General features: G+C 44.2%; 1 protein-coding gene across 5 annotated transcripts in view; it reads right to left on the reverse strand.

Annotated features, from left to right (window-relative positions):
* Positions 1 to 15,054, reverse strand: part of Nup35 (Nucleoporin 35kDa) — a 29,387-nt gene that overhangs the window by 13,964 nt on the left and 369 nt on the right. For 3 of the 5 annotated variants that reach the window (XM_070525106.1, XM_070525108.1, XM_070525104.1), the window contains exon 2: positions 14,549 to 14,632. In XM_070525106.1, the coding sequence (XP_070381207.1) occupies positions 14,549 to 14,585 (37 nt within the window). In that variant the 5' untranslated portion in view covers positions 14,586 to 14,632. Of the gene's footprint in view, positions 1 to 14,548; positions 14,633 to 14,821; positions 14,977 to 15,054 lie in introns of those variants that run through there. The other 2 variants (XM_070525103.1, XM_070525107.1) reach the window with 2 other exon arrangements.

Below are 15,054 nucleotides of genomic sequence, written 5' to 3' on the forward strand. Positions count from 1 at the left end.
CTCCACCCAATGCTTTGTTGATGTCAAAAAAAAGCATTGCTTCTATTTTCATTGAGAACATACAGCTGGCCTATAGTGGGCACCACATAAGAAAGCTACAGATTAATTTGGCCAACAGGGTCCCTTCAGCATGAGCTTCAAATGCGTATTCATGCAGCGGCACAACATGCTTGTGTGCCTGTGGGACTACATGGAAAACACCGGAAATGTGGGGGATAGAAATTGAAGACAAGCAAAATGAGGAACAAGGTGAAAGCAGGAGCCAAGGTTTTGACACATGGACTTGCTTTTTCAACACCTGTATGTCGAAACATTGGCTCCTGCTTTCCCCTTGTTCTCGTTTTGCCCATTGTATGGGACTACGTGAAACACGTTGGCATGAGCATATCTTGGGTGAAAGTACTCGCTAACTAGCACATGCGTGCACACAATATGCATACCACACACACTGACTGATGCTAGTTACAGAGCTCACTCTATCGTTTCACTGTCACTTGCCCTTTCCCCTCTCCATTAAGCTTAAGAGAAGCACTCTCTCAAGTGGACTCCTCCCGTCTCTTTCTCTAAATCAATCTAAATCAATTTCTGTCTGAAATTCACATGCACAATGTCAACGAGTGCTCACAAGGCACACTAGCACGCAGTACTAATGGACTATTCTGGACGAGTGTTGCTACAACATGCACAAAGTTCCCAGGAAGCAACAGTGCCACACACTAGTGAGTGATAGACGCCAGTGTACACTGATCAGACATCCTGGCGCTGGTGGTACACGTCCCAACCTTGAGCTAATGGCAGTGCCACTAACACAGCAGTGCTGGATAGTGCCCTACTTACGTGCCCCCACCAGTCCCAAGCTGTTTTTTGCTTGGGCTCTTCCAAGCCAGACTTGCAGTGGTGGTGCTTCAAAATGACAGTGCCAATAGCATTGCCAACTCTCCAGCGGACAAAGCCGGCACAGGGGGGTTGTGGGGGAGGAGGGGGATGACAAGTTACAACAAACGTGCAGTAATGTGGCCCAACTAATGCAGCTACCACTACATATAGACATACGGACAAGGGTTAGGGCCTACAACAGAACTAGAACCACGAGAAAAACATTATCGTTTTTATGTTTATAGCAATGCAACAGAACACAAAAAATAATGCAGAAACGAGCTGCGAGGCATTATGAAATGAAAATATGGTCTATTTATTGTTATCAAGTACAAAAAATAAAAAAGCAAAAGTCAAGACATTTGGTCGTGCCAACTGGGCTAAATTGGGGCACGGGACATTTACTCTAAATTCAGGACTGTCTCACTAAATTTTGGACAGTTGGCAATTCTATGTGACAACACTTAAAACAAATGGAAATGCCTTGCTGAAGTGCCAAGTCAGCTTGTCTATAAGATCAATGTCATACATCCAAAATCAACGTGCGACAGCCGCAAGATTACACTGCAGTGCTTACCTGGACACTGTAACATAAGTGATGCCAAGTCAGATGCTATTGCCAAGAAAGCACACTTTGTAAAATCTGTGACACGAATCCCACTTCCTCAACAGGACATGAGAGCTATGGTCTTATGCACATAACTTGCATGTTGCTATCAACAGTAAGCACCACTTTTGTGCATCAACTTGAATAGATGACTTTAGCATCCCCCCCAGGAATTGTACGGGCAAGCTGATTGCATATTTTATTCATTCAGGCTGCGTGTTTCCTACACCAGATCGCGGACATCTCTGCTTGTGTTGTGGCGCGGCCACACACATCCTATCTCAGTGGTAATCTGCCCTGGGTTCAAAGTCTAGCCGACCCGAGATAGATGATGGCATCATGTGTACTGCTTTCTGGCGTGCCTAGTTCGCGAGAGGCAGCATGAAGGGGAATACACTCGCCGCTGCTGCCGCTCTTCATCCCGCTAGCGTTTCGACAGCAAGTCCATGGTTACAAGTGGGATGTGTTCACGCTTGCCTGTGTGCACGTGACACCGTGTTTGTTCATTTAATTGCAATCAATGCTTCGCCTTTCTGGCAGAACTGCAGCTTTTTTATGAGGAAATTCAGTATATGCAATGAAATCATCTCCCCATGAAGCACACCAAGCCCTGCACATAGCAGGGCTAACATATCCAGCTTTCTTTAGAGCTTCTCCCTCTCTTTTGAGAAAGCCTGCCAAGGAAGGCCATTAGTAGGAAGCAGCGGTTCAATAATTGACCTTTAAAAAACCACCAAGACCAAGATGTACTTGTCCTGTCAGTATGAATCGATATTGGCAACAACAAGTCCTACTCGTTCAAAACGCACTTTTCTTTCCACTGCTCTACTGTAACGAGTCGTGAACGTCAGCTTGCTGGCTTTCGGCAGTCATGCACATCACTTAGTGCTTTACGCTTGTCTTACTGTCATGAGTGTGGAGAACATTATTGTAGATTTTTAAATACTCTGAGAAAAATTATCTGCTGATGCACTCTACTGCATCCAACTGCATCTCTTACATTCCATTAGGGGCAAGAGAGAGTCCGCAAAAATAACTTTTTTATGAGAACAGTATACAAGAAAACTGGCACAGTAAAAAAAAAGAGGAAATTTCGCTCACTTTTCCAAGAAATAACTTTAAAGTTTGAAGGCAGAGCAAGAATGCAGCACTTTCCTGTCATACCTGAAGTCAACCTAATACTCATTGCACCAAAAGACCCCACACAGCCCTTTCAACATGTCCACCGAGACATGTATTCAGTACCTTCACTCCTGGAGCCCTAGCTTAACTTCACCAGCTCTCTCTCTCTCCCTATTTGGGGGGTGATGCAAGAAACTTGGTAGAAAGTCTTACAATACTTATTCTCTTTTCTTTGTTTCTTTGCCCTTCATTGTTGCTTGAGGCAACATTACACAACTGTTATTGTTGGGATCAGCCATTCGGTGCAACAGATAGAGAGCATAGATACAAAGGAAAACCATCGCTACGAAATATAGCCTCTTGTCACATTACTCAAGCAATACATCTCTGAACATACTGCTGAAATCTGGCACGCATGCATATGTGATTAAGGAAAACTGTATTTAGAAAAGGGGATTCAAAAAGTAATGAGAAACTGAACTGCATTAGGTTAGGCATTTCATAGAAATATAGGAATATATTTCTTTCCAATGTGCCTCACACATCAATTCACCAAATCCTGCATTTAAAAGAAATATAGATAAAAGCATGCCCATGCTTTAAGCAAGAATTGCACAGTTTCTTCAATTCCCTCTCCAACCCTCCCTGACCACATTGTTTTTACAAGACATCTTCCAGCTTCCCAGCTGCCAAGGACATAATCTGATAGTACTAGAGAGTCAGCTACATTTATTTCTACATGCATACTTGCATTTGGTAATCCGCCTACCGCCACACACACACATATGAAATGCTCCGAGTCTTTTAGGGTGATGCTGCAGTGTCTGGGATCTAAGCTGCAAACCTTCTCTTCAGTTAATACATCATGCTGCAAACATCTGCGAAAGAATCTGCATCGTCAGTCAACACTGTCGACATCTACCCTGCGTGCAACTTCAAGAAAATAAAAGCGTCATTAACAACGGATGTGTGCAGGACCAATATTGCATTCCCTTGCATAACTCTCAAGGGAGTGTGGCTGCATCAACAAATCATTGCACCAGCACACTCTGCCTTTTCATCAGAAGCAGCCATGCTGCGAGGTCTGAGGTGTCATCAATTTGTCCCGCAGGTTTTTAATTTGCCTGTCACTCGCATAGCACACAGGTGAAGAATTATAGCGAGAGTGGCCAATATAGATCACGATACAATATCTTGTACTCTCAGTTCTCCTAATGCGAACCTCTTCTTGGCCCCCTGCCGATCTGAAAATTTGTGCTCAGGAATTTCTAGAACAACAGGATATATTTATCTATTATCAAAAAAACTAATTTGTACAACTACAGACAAGTCACGTGCCACCCACTCAGAGACTCTGGACAAAAGTACTGCCATATTGAATGGGTGGGCTACACACGAAGCTCAGCATCACATGGAATTAGATGCCAACAGATTATAGACACTTAACATGTACTGTGCAAAACACTGAAAGTCTGATTGTTCAAATGACTCCACATCTTGGGCGAGGCAACAACTTTTTTTTTCATGTCACTGAGCCATACCCTGGAATGGCTCCCCAGTCTTGGACAGTATGTCCAGCAAATAAACAAGTGATCACATATGTTGAAACACACAAGTCATTCACATTCATTGTGCTTTCTGCTAGAAGCATGCGAAAAGAGAGGCAAAACAGCAAACACACCTGCCAGCCCCAAAGCCACATGGTTAAAGGTAACAATGCACTCTTAGCAAGGGCCATGAGTGATGGGCCATGTAGGTGAATGTAAATGTCTTGTGCCAAGAGATCAATTGATGGCAACAACCAAGAGCAACACCATCGAACACACTGTATCGGGAGACTATGTATAAACCTTGACCTCTTAGGCCTTACATCAAGTTTGGGCATTGCCAACTGACAAGCACAGCACATAGATCATGTAGTGGGCATCGTGCCTGCAAGGTGCCAAGCGACTACACGGTGCAAAAACAACTGAAATTTAAAACAGAAGGCCGCGCTCCCTTCCTCATAAGGGTGCCCCGCATTCCACCAGAGTCAAGGACACATGCACAAATACCATATAATTTCCAATATGGGAGAAGGCAGAGACAAAGTGTCACCTGCAGACGCTAGTCTGGGCAAGAGGAGAGTGTGTCTGCATTGGCTTGCCTCCTGGCATCACAGCAACACAACATTTCAATTCCTTCTTTCTCCTCTAATAATGAAACAATTTGAAAATTTATTGTGATGAAATGCTATCCCGGCAAATTGCCCAGACTGCCCAGAACTTTATTGCTCACTCTCGCACATGCTATGGCAATGTACCGCGTTACCAAAGGGCCCTCTCTCCAGTGAGCCTGAATGGGAAGAAGCCCTCAAAAGCTTGGACCTCAAACTCCAACTCAAGGCCGTCCAGAGGGCCCAAGAACTGGCGGAGCGTCACCACGTTCCCATCCCGACTTGGGTGTCGCCTACGGTTTCTGCCGGAGGAGTTCCCCGCGTGGGATCTCCAACGGATTGAAACTCCTCAGGACTTCAGTAAAGTTCTTGACTGACTGACTGATGAAATGCTCGCTTGTCGATGTCCAGTAATTTGCTCATAAACAAAATTTGCAATGAGGCCTCATGAAGGGCCCTTTAATGTATACCCTTGTATAGAAGTGCTCTTGCACTTCACCCCCATCATAATATGGCCGTCATTGCAAGACACCGAATCCACGACCATGATGCGCAGCTGCGCAACCTATGTCCTTTGTATGTAGCACGTCCTTTGCTGTAGCCTGGTGATGTTTGCTTGGTCCAAAGACGATGCACATGAGGCAACTTGGAAATTGCTGATGCAGAATGGCAACATGAAAAATATACCCGTTCTTTAAAACCCAAATCTACATCCTATAAATCAAAGGTACTCTGCTCATGTAGCATCCTCTTCATCCTGTCAGAAAGGACTCGAGTCGGCCATGTAATAATGATAGGATTTCACCACCAGATCCACTTCATGACTAGCTTCAGCCATCTCTTACCTCATTTTTGCCTGCTCGAGGTTGCATCTTTCGCATCATAAGGAGCTGTACAGCTGCAGAGTAGCATTACCATCAGGCTTGCTACAAATATTGCACTTCATTTCACATTCCATAATGTTCCCCCACCCTAACTCCAAATGCATACAACACTCAGAGAGAGTGTTCAATAGGCAAGTAGTTTCAAAAATATAATAATAAAATGGGGACAAGGTTTTCTATCTCATCATAGTCCCGTAGCCCAACAGTAAGAGGTAGCAGTTCACGTGCTCGGCCCCACATCCCAAGTGGTGACTCAATTCAAAGATACGAAACAATGAGTGCCAAGAGCAAAGAACGTCTTTTATTGAGGGCTGGCTACACTTCCTTGGTCTGTCTGCACTTCCACGTCCGCAAGTCCAGCAGAACCAGCGCGCCGACCAATGTCAAGCAGCTGTCGCAATACCGCATTCTCTGTCGTCAGGCGCACGAGCGTCTCTGTCTGGCGGGCACCGGCGAGCTCGTCAATCTCGGCGGCGCGCCGCATGACCTCGGCCATCTCGCACACCTTGTCGGCCAGGTGGTGGCACTCTTGGGTGCCTTCCCCGAGGCGCTGCTCAGCCTGGCACACAGAACCCAGCCGTGCCACCTACACGATACCCACAAAGGCATTGGCTTTGTGCACGGGCCGGGCAAGACATTCTGCAAGCCACTGCTGGTATCACCCTGCCGAACCGAAAGCTTTGACTAATGACAAGGAATCCCTGACCACATAAACAATATTTTTTCTGCGGGTATACACACACGGCCACGTCCTTTACATAAGTATTGATTGAACTATTGACTAATAGAATTGCTGATGGAGTTCCATATCCCAAAGGAAAGTGTGGCATTTAAAACATGTAGTAAAGGGTCCAGGTAAACTCTAACAACCTGGTATCCCTTACTATACACCTAAACCTAAATACTAGAGCATTTTGCATTCCGCCACCATTAGAAGATGGCTACAGGGCTTGGTAGCTGAACCCACAACCTCACTCTCTGCAGAACATCATAGCCACTAAGTCACAGCAGCAGGCTGACATAATGAACACTATTTGCTTGCATCAAAATTTGCTCGAGTTCACAAGACAGGCCTCCACAGTTTACATGTCTGACAAATTACATATGGCACAAGCTATCTTTCATCAAATGGAGCTAGCTTTCCAAGTTAAGAAGGAAGGACATGACTGCGCCGTAACCTGTCTAATCCTCGCTCTAGCCTTGCGTTACACACTGGTCTGTTCATAATGTTGAAGTAACTAGCAAAATGACTTATAGTTGAGGACATAAGCCATGGAGCAAGAGACATTTCAGAAGATAAACTTGTGCCAGTGCAAGCATGTGTATCAAATAACACAGCGTCAACGAAGTCAAAGAAAAGCTGTGCTGGAAGGAGTATGAATAAGCAGCATCTAATTTGGCCTAATACGAATCTATGAGCGAGTCAAGGCAACCATGGTAATAGAACAGCAGTGATTCAGTTATTTAGCTGTCTTTTGAGCCACTAGATGGTGCCAGCATCTATGTGATGAGCTCCCCATTCATCTGCAGTTTTTATGCCGTTATCCAGCTGCACCACCTCATGTTACTTGATGTTTGATCAAAGCCCTAGTTTCATATAACTCTATAGCAGAATCTTCGGACAAAGACTGTGCTTTTGGCTCATTGGCATTAGGTTTCAAATATCCCTATTGCCGAGCCTATACGACAGAGTACTGCGTCTCTGGCACGCAAGAACAGCTGTAGCTTGTGGTTGTCATGGTAACCACAGCAACAAAGTTAGTTTATTTGTTCTCTTAAAGCAAATCGGCCAACAGGCATATTAGTCAGGTGAAAGTGAGAGCTTCACTGATAGTTCGCAACTGAAGCTACAATTTGAGCCTGACAATCTGCAATACTTGGGGAGACCCTACTGCCTAAGTGGTGCAATGCTTGCCTGTTCTCGGTACTTGGCCATGATCAGCTCGAGGGCCGACTGATGCTCCTTGAGGGCGGCCACAAGCTCGCGATTCTCCTGCTGCAGCTCGCGCATGTGCCGGTTCTCCTGCTGAATGGAGAGGACGAGCGCGGCGCGTGGCCGTGGTGTGGTCGCCACGCAGCTGAGCTGGGACAGTTCCTCATGGTACTGGCGCATGGCCTCCACGCCCTGGTTCAGGGCCTGGGCCTGAACCAGCAGGCGGTCGGCGTTGCCGTCCTGCTCGCGAAGACGACCCACCAGGCGACGCGCCTCGCCCAGAATGTGCTGCACGCTCACGGTGCTGTTCATTGCTGCCAATGGACTGACGGGCCTGCGCACCATGCACAGCCAGAGCTCTCTTCAATTAACCACTACGTGCAGATTAGGGCCAGGATAATGTCAAACTATTGCAACCTGGTTTTATTCCAAACACACCTTTAGTCCTCCGCAATATGTTACAATCGCTCAGAAAGCCATCTTGACCTATTACAAAGGGCTAGTGGCAGATGTGGAATAAAATCATATTGGCATAGCATTACGTTACCCCAGTCCAAACCCACAAGTTTCTCTGAACCTCACAGGGCAACTACCTTGCTGTTTAACAACGGCTTTCACAGAAGAGCTCAAAACGCAAGTTATAGGACACGATTGACTGTACTGAAAGGATGCCAATAGCAAGAAGACAGAGGAACATACTTTGGGTGAATGTCATCACCTGCTTTTATGGTACAGTTCTTAAGACAGACAATGCAGAACCAAAAACACAATGTGCTGTTTGTCAGCTGGCAAGAGATAGCCAATTATCGATGCCAGCATAGGATTAAGGAGCAGAGGCTTGGCCAAAAGCTCCACTGTCGGGGCAAATTTGGAGGGGCCCATTTACCAAGACATAGCGGAAGGCGGCCCCCACTGTCACCGTTAAGCCTGAACAGCCCAAATGCCTCATCTGGCCCAGCTCAATACCTCACAAAAATGCTCACCAGCACACCTAAATGTCCCCTGCCTTCTGTGTACTACCTCTGGCAACACCATGGCCATGCCCAAAAGAGAAGCAATGTGTCTATTTGGCCCATGTCTTCACTAATTCCCACCATGAAGCTCTGCTCCCTACAAATTTCTGCAGGTTTACAAAGGCGGCTGTTGCATGATGCTCCTGTCAGGCATGGAGCAACCTTGGAAAATAATTTGGCAAATTTGTGAGGCTAATGCAACACAAAGCAGAGCTGGTGGCATTTATTTCACTTGGCAGCAGAAAGTGGTGCAGCTGAAGAAAAAAGTGTCCACTCATCCCAAAGATCAAAGTTCTCTTTTGCTCTCACTCTATCTCAGTCACGTCGTACTGCGGTGATGATTATGAGACACAGCATCACTGTGGTGGCTGCAGCGTATCTTTCCATGCACCATCAAAAGTTTCAGGACTTTTGGGACAATGCTCTCAGGCATTCAGCGCAGACTATAGGCACTGGTGACAGCCAGGTAGGTCTCATTGGATGGCTGCATATTAGCATGGCTACTCTGGACATTTCAATAAGTTTAGGTAAATCCAATCAAGTAAACTAACCTTGCAGCTCAGCTCATAATGCATGGTTATGGTTTGAGTTTCAATAACGTGTACTTGGTGATGCATAATTATAATACACACAGCTGCATTGAATTTGCAGCATGCAACGAAGCCTTGTTGAAATTTTAGGAGACCGCAGCGAAAAAACACAACAGCTAGAAATGTTTATGAATCATCGAAACAAATAAAGAAAGCACTGCTTTTACCTAAAATTCACTTACTCACCAAAGTTTCCCTTCAAGATTCAAAAAATTATGCGCAGACATCTGCCATTTCATTCAATTTTCCATCAGCACTACACATTGCTCTACTGCTTGAAGCACTGTACTGCCATCAGCATTTCAATGAGGAGTCAGCTAACCTCAACTAGTGTCATAAACAGGTTACATTGAGCTTTACTTTAAAACTGAGAAGCATGTTTCACATTTGAATGGGGTCTTTGAAAACATGGTGATTATTTTAGCACATCCAAAACTACTGAAAGCGAGCATCGCACAAAGATGACGATCGCGCGCAGACAGCTGAGACTTCTTGTAGCCATATGCTCCAGGAGTTTTAATGCCTTTGGTGCAACCGCAACCCTATTGTACGACATTCACAAGGATAATATCGGTGGCTGGATGGTTGCAGTGTTGAAATGTCATGGTTCGCAGAATCTTGCAAATGCACAAATGAGTCATGTGACTTCCACATTTCATATCCTTGTGTTTTATAGTATCTTGTTCAACTGGTTGAGCCGACGAGTTTGGCAGTTTATTGCCTGGGATTAATGAAATATGGATTGCTAGGCTTCAGATTCCATGGCAGAGAAGGGTCGCTGGCAGCAACAGCAAGGAACATATCCGTGTTGCACAGAATTACACAAGTGAAGATGCTGACGGCCGCAGATGTCAAACATATTTCCTTCAGTCGACATGCTGAAAATGCTAGGATTTTTTTGCCGCTGGTACAATCACCCCTCACCCCCATGAGGGCTCTCCAAGTGTACATAACATTCTAGTGACAGAACATGCGATCGTTCTGTTGCTTTGCTACTACTACTCAAGGACCTACGTCACTGGTTTCATTTGCCCACTGCAATGTTTCATAAGAAATGCGAACTGGCAAGGACTAAGCCCTTTATGAGTGTTCCATAGTTGTAGATTTTGGCTTGTTTGTATGTCATCAAAAAAACATTCAATGTAGTATAACTAGCACACAGGGGAAGGACAGGACAGACACAGGGGACTGCGTGTGTGTCCTGTTCTTCCTGCGCCTGTGTGGTAGTTACGCTACACTGAATGCTTTCTCTAAAAACGTTGTGCCCCGTTAACTTTCATAAGGCGCCAGATAACCTAACAATCTATGAAACAACAATACACCCATTGAGACAAAGTTTCCAGCAGACAGTGAGGTCAAAACATCTCCTGAGAAAGTTGTGGCCTGCGAAAGCTGAAGTTGTGGCCATTCAGCTTAATAGCAGGTGACAAAAGCCAGAAGTGTCAAGTTAAAACATTTCATACAAAACCTGCTAGGCTCAAGGCCAGGTCTACAGACATAACCAGCACCAGCTATAGCACATTGAGGCACATACCGTTAAGTGACATCAACATGATGAACAATGAGGGCATCGTGCCAATGTTTGCAAGCACAATCATTGCAAACACACTGATTCACTTTGCTGCCAAAGGGTAACAGGTGATACACAGTTACCATCATGTGCATCAAACTATGTTCAATTTTTTTTTTTTTTTCGTTACAAGTAAGACACAAGGTTCGGTGGCACTTACATTTAAATAAAGAAATTACATCTTGGAATTTACAAAGATGAACATAGTCCTCCAGTGTCATCTGCACTGGAGGTTCCTGACAGTTCTGTTATGTGGCAGTGATACTTCGGTCCAACATTTTGATGCTGTTGGATGGTGCTGACATGGCTAGTACACTAGTTTGAAAGACTACCAAATTTTTACGCAACCAACGAACACACAAAGATGACTGCTGCACTAATGAATTCACACTTAAGGGTGTGTTCAGATAAGGTCAGACTTAGGGGAGTCCCGACTATTTTTTGTTTCCAATGAAAATTTTATTTGAGGTGGGCAAATGTCTTTGTAGAAAGGGATGAACCTTTGTTTTGCAAGGTGCCTCGTGGATTTCCTTTACAAAAATTTTATTTCACTAGAAGTGCTGAAAAGCATTTTCATGACTTTTACAAGGTTTCTTTTTTCAGGTTTTACAACTTTGTAGATACATTGCTCAAAAAACTAAAACATTGTACACCGCCAAAGCTTTTTGCCAATTATACATTGTTAGAAATACTGGCCCAACAAAATTTGGATTTGTGTTGTGCACAGTATTTTTTTTGAAGAGCTCCCAAACTGCTTTCTGAGCAAGCCTCTCTCACTGACCGCGAAAGCAATGGCTTTGTGGGGCTATTTTAGCTAAAGCAGCGAAGCTGAAAACTTTTCTGACAAATTGCCAAAGGGTTTCTCGCAAATTAAGACAAAAATATGCAGCTACATTAAGTACAAATTTTGTAATAAAATTTCGAACACTAAAACTGGAAAAGTAGCACAAATTGGCCCATTTTAACATCGTTTTAGAAAGAACAATCATTGCCAATTTTGAGTAAATTTTTTGGAATGCCCATCCAGGACTGATAAATCTGTCACTGCAAGAACGTGTTGCATTTATGTTATTTAAGGTGGGAAAATTTTAGCACATGTTTAAACCCTGCCTGGTCACCCCGATCTGTGTAGCTATAATAATCAAATCTAAATTACAATTACATTGCTTTCTAAGCTGGGGTTTTTTTTTTTTTTGGTAGGAAAGAAACGTGACTCAGATTGCGTCTTTTCTGCCTCTTCTGAGCCACACAATAAGTTGAATTTGGGTTTTCAGGACTCCATAGAAAATTTTCACTGAAAACAAAATATAGTGGGGACCCCCCTAAGTCTGTCCTAATCCAAACACACACACACAACAGCACGCCAAGAGCAGGCAAATGGCAAAATCATACAATCAAATTAGCTCTGCATGGCATTGCAGCCCAGGTGCTTAGGTCTAGAACACGCAACATATGTGATCACGTGCACACTTAGGCAATTACTACGATGAATACACTAAACAAGTGCAGAAATAATATATACAAACATGTGTACGCCATGTCTAAGCCAACACATGGTGTGCAGTACAACCTGAACATGCAGAGTATGGACAAGCACAATAAAAACCACCACCATTGTCCGTACAAGTCTCCATTACGAAATCCCAAGACGCAAACACAATGTCAGACATGCTTTTTCAAGATAATGAGCTTGTATCAACAGTGGAATAGCTGCTCACTTCGGAATGCAACCTCGGTTAGGTCAGGTCTCTGATGAAGACAAGTCCACTGGTCGAAACATTGGCTTGAAGTGACGTTCCTTGTTCTACTACTCCTCATCATACCAACTTTTAAGTTGCAAGCAAAGTCAACTAGAAATTCAATGACAAAAAAAAAAAGAAAGAAACTGGCACCTTCTGTGTTTACTGATGCCTCATCGCTTGGTTAAAACGTGGTTGACTACAACCAGCAAACTTCTTAACTACTTCGCCCCTCTTATCAAACCCCATCATGTTGGTGATTGTGGAAGTGGTTTGCATTGCTGAGGTGCAGAGCAGTGCTCCCGCTAGGACAGAAACGGCTGGCCTCTACACGAACACAGATAAGCTAACATCCTTTATCATTCTTTGAGATGATATCAGTGAAAATTCACTTTCTTTTTTTCCTTGCTCACCAATTAGCATGACTAAAGCCATGTAACGGGGCTACAACTTTGAGCTACTCGGCCGTAATGTCAAAACATCTGCCTTTGAGCCAACAACACACTGGCATCGAAGTGAATATAATTTATCTAAGGTGATTGTGTGCTAACAGTTGAACTTCGATGCCAAATAGAACACTCATGGAACACTAGGAGAACTGGTGCTAAGATGTTCACTTCAGGCCTGTCATTGGCAAGGTTCTACTATGCACTTGTAGCTTTGGCTGACATAATTGACAACTCTTGGTTTAAGGGGAAGAGGGCAGGGCACACAATCGGGCAACGAGCATAGACAACAACGCAAATAGTTAAATAAAGGTGTCCTTATGCTACTACTATTTATATATCACGTAAGCATTGGCTACAATTCAATGCGTGAAACTCTAGCTGTGCTGGTCAATATCGTCGCCGCGGTCACCAAGTAATTCTGAATTTTCTTGACAAACACCCTTCCCATTGTCATTATTGAGGCGAATATCTCTCCACGTCCTTAAGAAACATGTATTTGTGCACCTTTTGGCAATTCAATAGTGATCGGTCGTGAAGGCATTTCTGGTGCTCATGTAACCATATTGATTTGGTTATATACGTCCTAGCTTCCTTGAAATGCTGCATAAGCTATTTGTCTTCCAGCCTGTTTGTTTTCTTTGTTCCAGATTCACACTGTCAATGTTACCATGCTGAATTTCTTTTTTTGAATGCCCACAATGAACGTAGTGCCAAAGTAGGAAAGAATTGTGTAGGTCTTAGGTGTGAAGCATTTGGTGTAGTTGCATGTGTGTGTGGGTCACGAGCGCACTTGTGTAGAACAACAACACGATAACAACCCTGTTGAAGACGATTGTACGCCAGCAATGGCATGATTTCTACGCCAGCCGTTCGACGTGGCCTTACAGCATAGCGGTTGTTGTGTTCTACTTACGTATCAAATGAGCATAAGCAAGAGAAAAATGGATTGTGACGTTATCAGCAACTACGTATTTTATAACTGTGCATACATATAGCTATGTCATGTGGTATATGTCATGAGAGAATGGTATTTGTACTCTGACGAAACGACAAAGCATCTCAACCTTGGGCAATTATGAAGTCTGTGCAAAGTGGCACAGTTTCTACGTAGCGTAAGCTGCTAGGAGGAAAATATTGGAAAAAGTGGGTCGGTCCCGGGAATAGTGCAATCTAACACGGGATTGGCACTCTGTCAGGCATTTGCCTTTTCGTCGGCATCCTACACAACTGCATGTTTTCATTTTATTCATCCATCGTCAGTCGAGCGTAACCACGCTCAGAACTACAAGGGCAACGAGAGCACAGCTTGCGTTGTCATGGTGCACGGGAGCGGTCATGCGTAGTGCACAATGAAATGTGATTATAGTTGGCTGCAACCATGACCAACTCATGTCCACTTGGGAGTGCAACGCTGTCAACAGTACCAGTTCGAGTCCTTACACTACGCTACCAATATTACGAGCCAAAAAAGCTGGCGATACCATTCACGTGCATAGAAATACCGCCATAATGCTGATCTGCTTTTATGATGCTCAGGTTATGGTACGTAAGTTCGATGGACGCGGTCTGCAGTGCTCTAGCTAGACACGGATGACAAAACGACGGCTCACCTTGCTGCGGTGTCCCTGGCGTACTGCTTGTGTACATGCCTCAAGACTCAAGATGCGCCCAGCACCCTCTTCGTTATCGAAGACCTGTTGAAGACGTCGAAAGACATTTAAAACACAGCCAACGGACACTTGGCTCGATGAAGCACCGGAAGGGGTAAGTGACATCGGGCCAGAGACACTATCGGAAGCAATACAAACTGCACGGGCACTTTTACCCAAGCCAACGAGTGAGAAAGCTTAGTGAATTTGTGTTCACACAATCTAGATACATACACAAATGAATAAAAGGGCACTCACGCGCTCACAGGCGGCCTCCTAAGTGATAATTTTTATTTAGAATTACAAACTTAGTGGCTTTCGGCTACGGTTCCGGCTTGTGCTGACTTGCAACAACAAAAATGTTTGCTATCTTTAATCATTGTTCTAATATTATTTTCTAATAAAAATGCAGGTGTCAAGTAACTTCGACATTTATATTTTACTTTTGTTATAAATCAGAATAAAAT

Source organism: Dermacentor albipictus, chromosome 9 (genome assembly GCF_038994185.2).
Source record: "Dermacentor albipictus isolate Rhodes 1998 colony chromosome 9, USDA_Dalb.pri_finalv2, whole genome shotgun sequence".
Taxonomy (NCBI): domain Eukaryota; kingdom Metazoa; phylum Arthropoda; class Arachnida; order Ixodida; family Ixodidae; genus Dermacentor; species Dermacentor albipictus.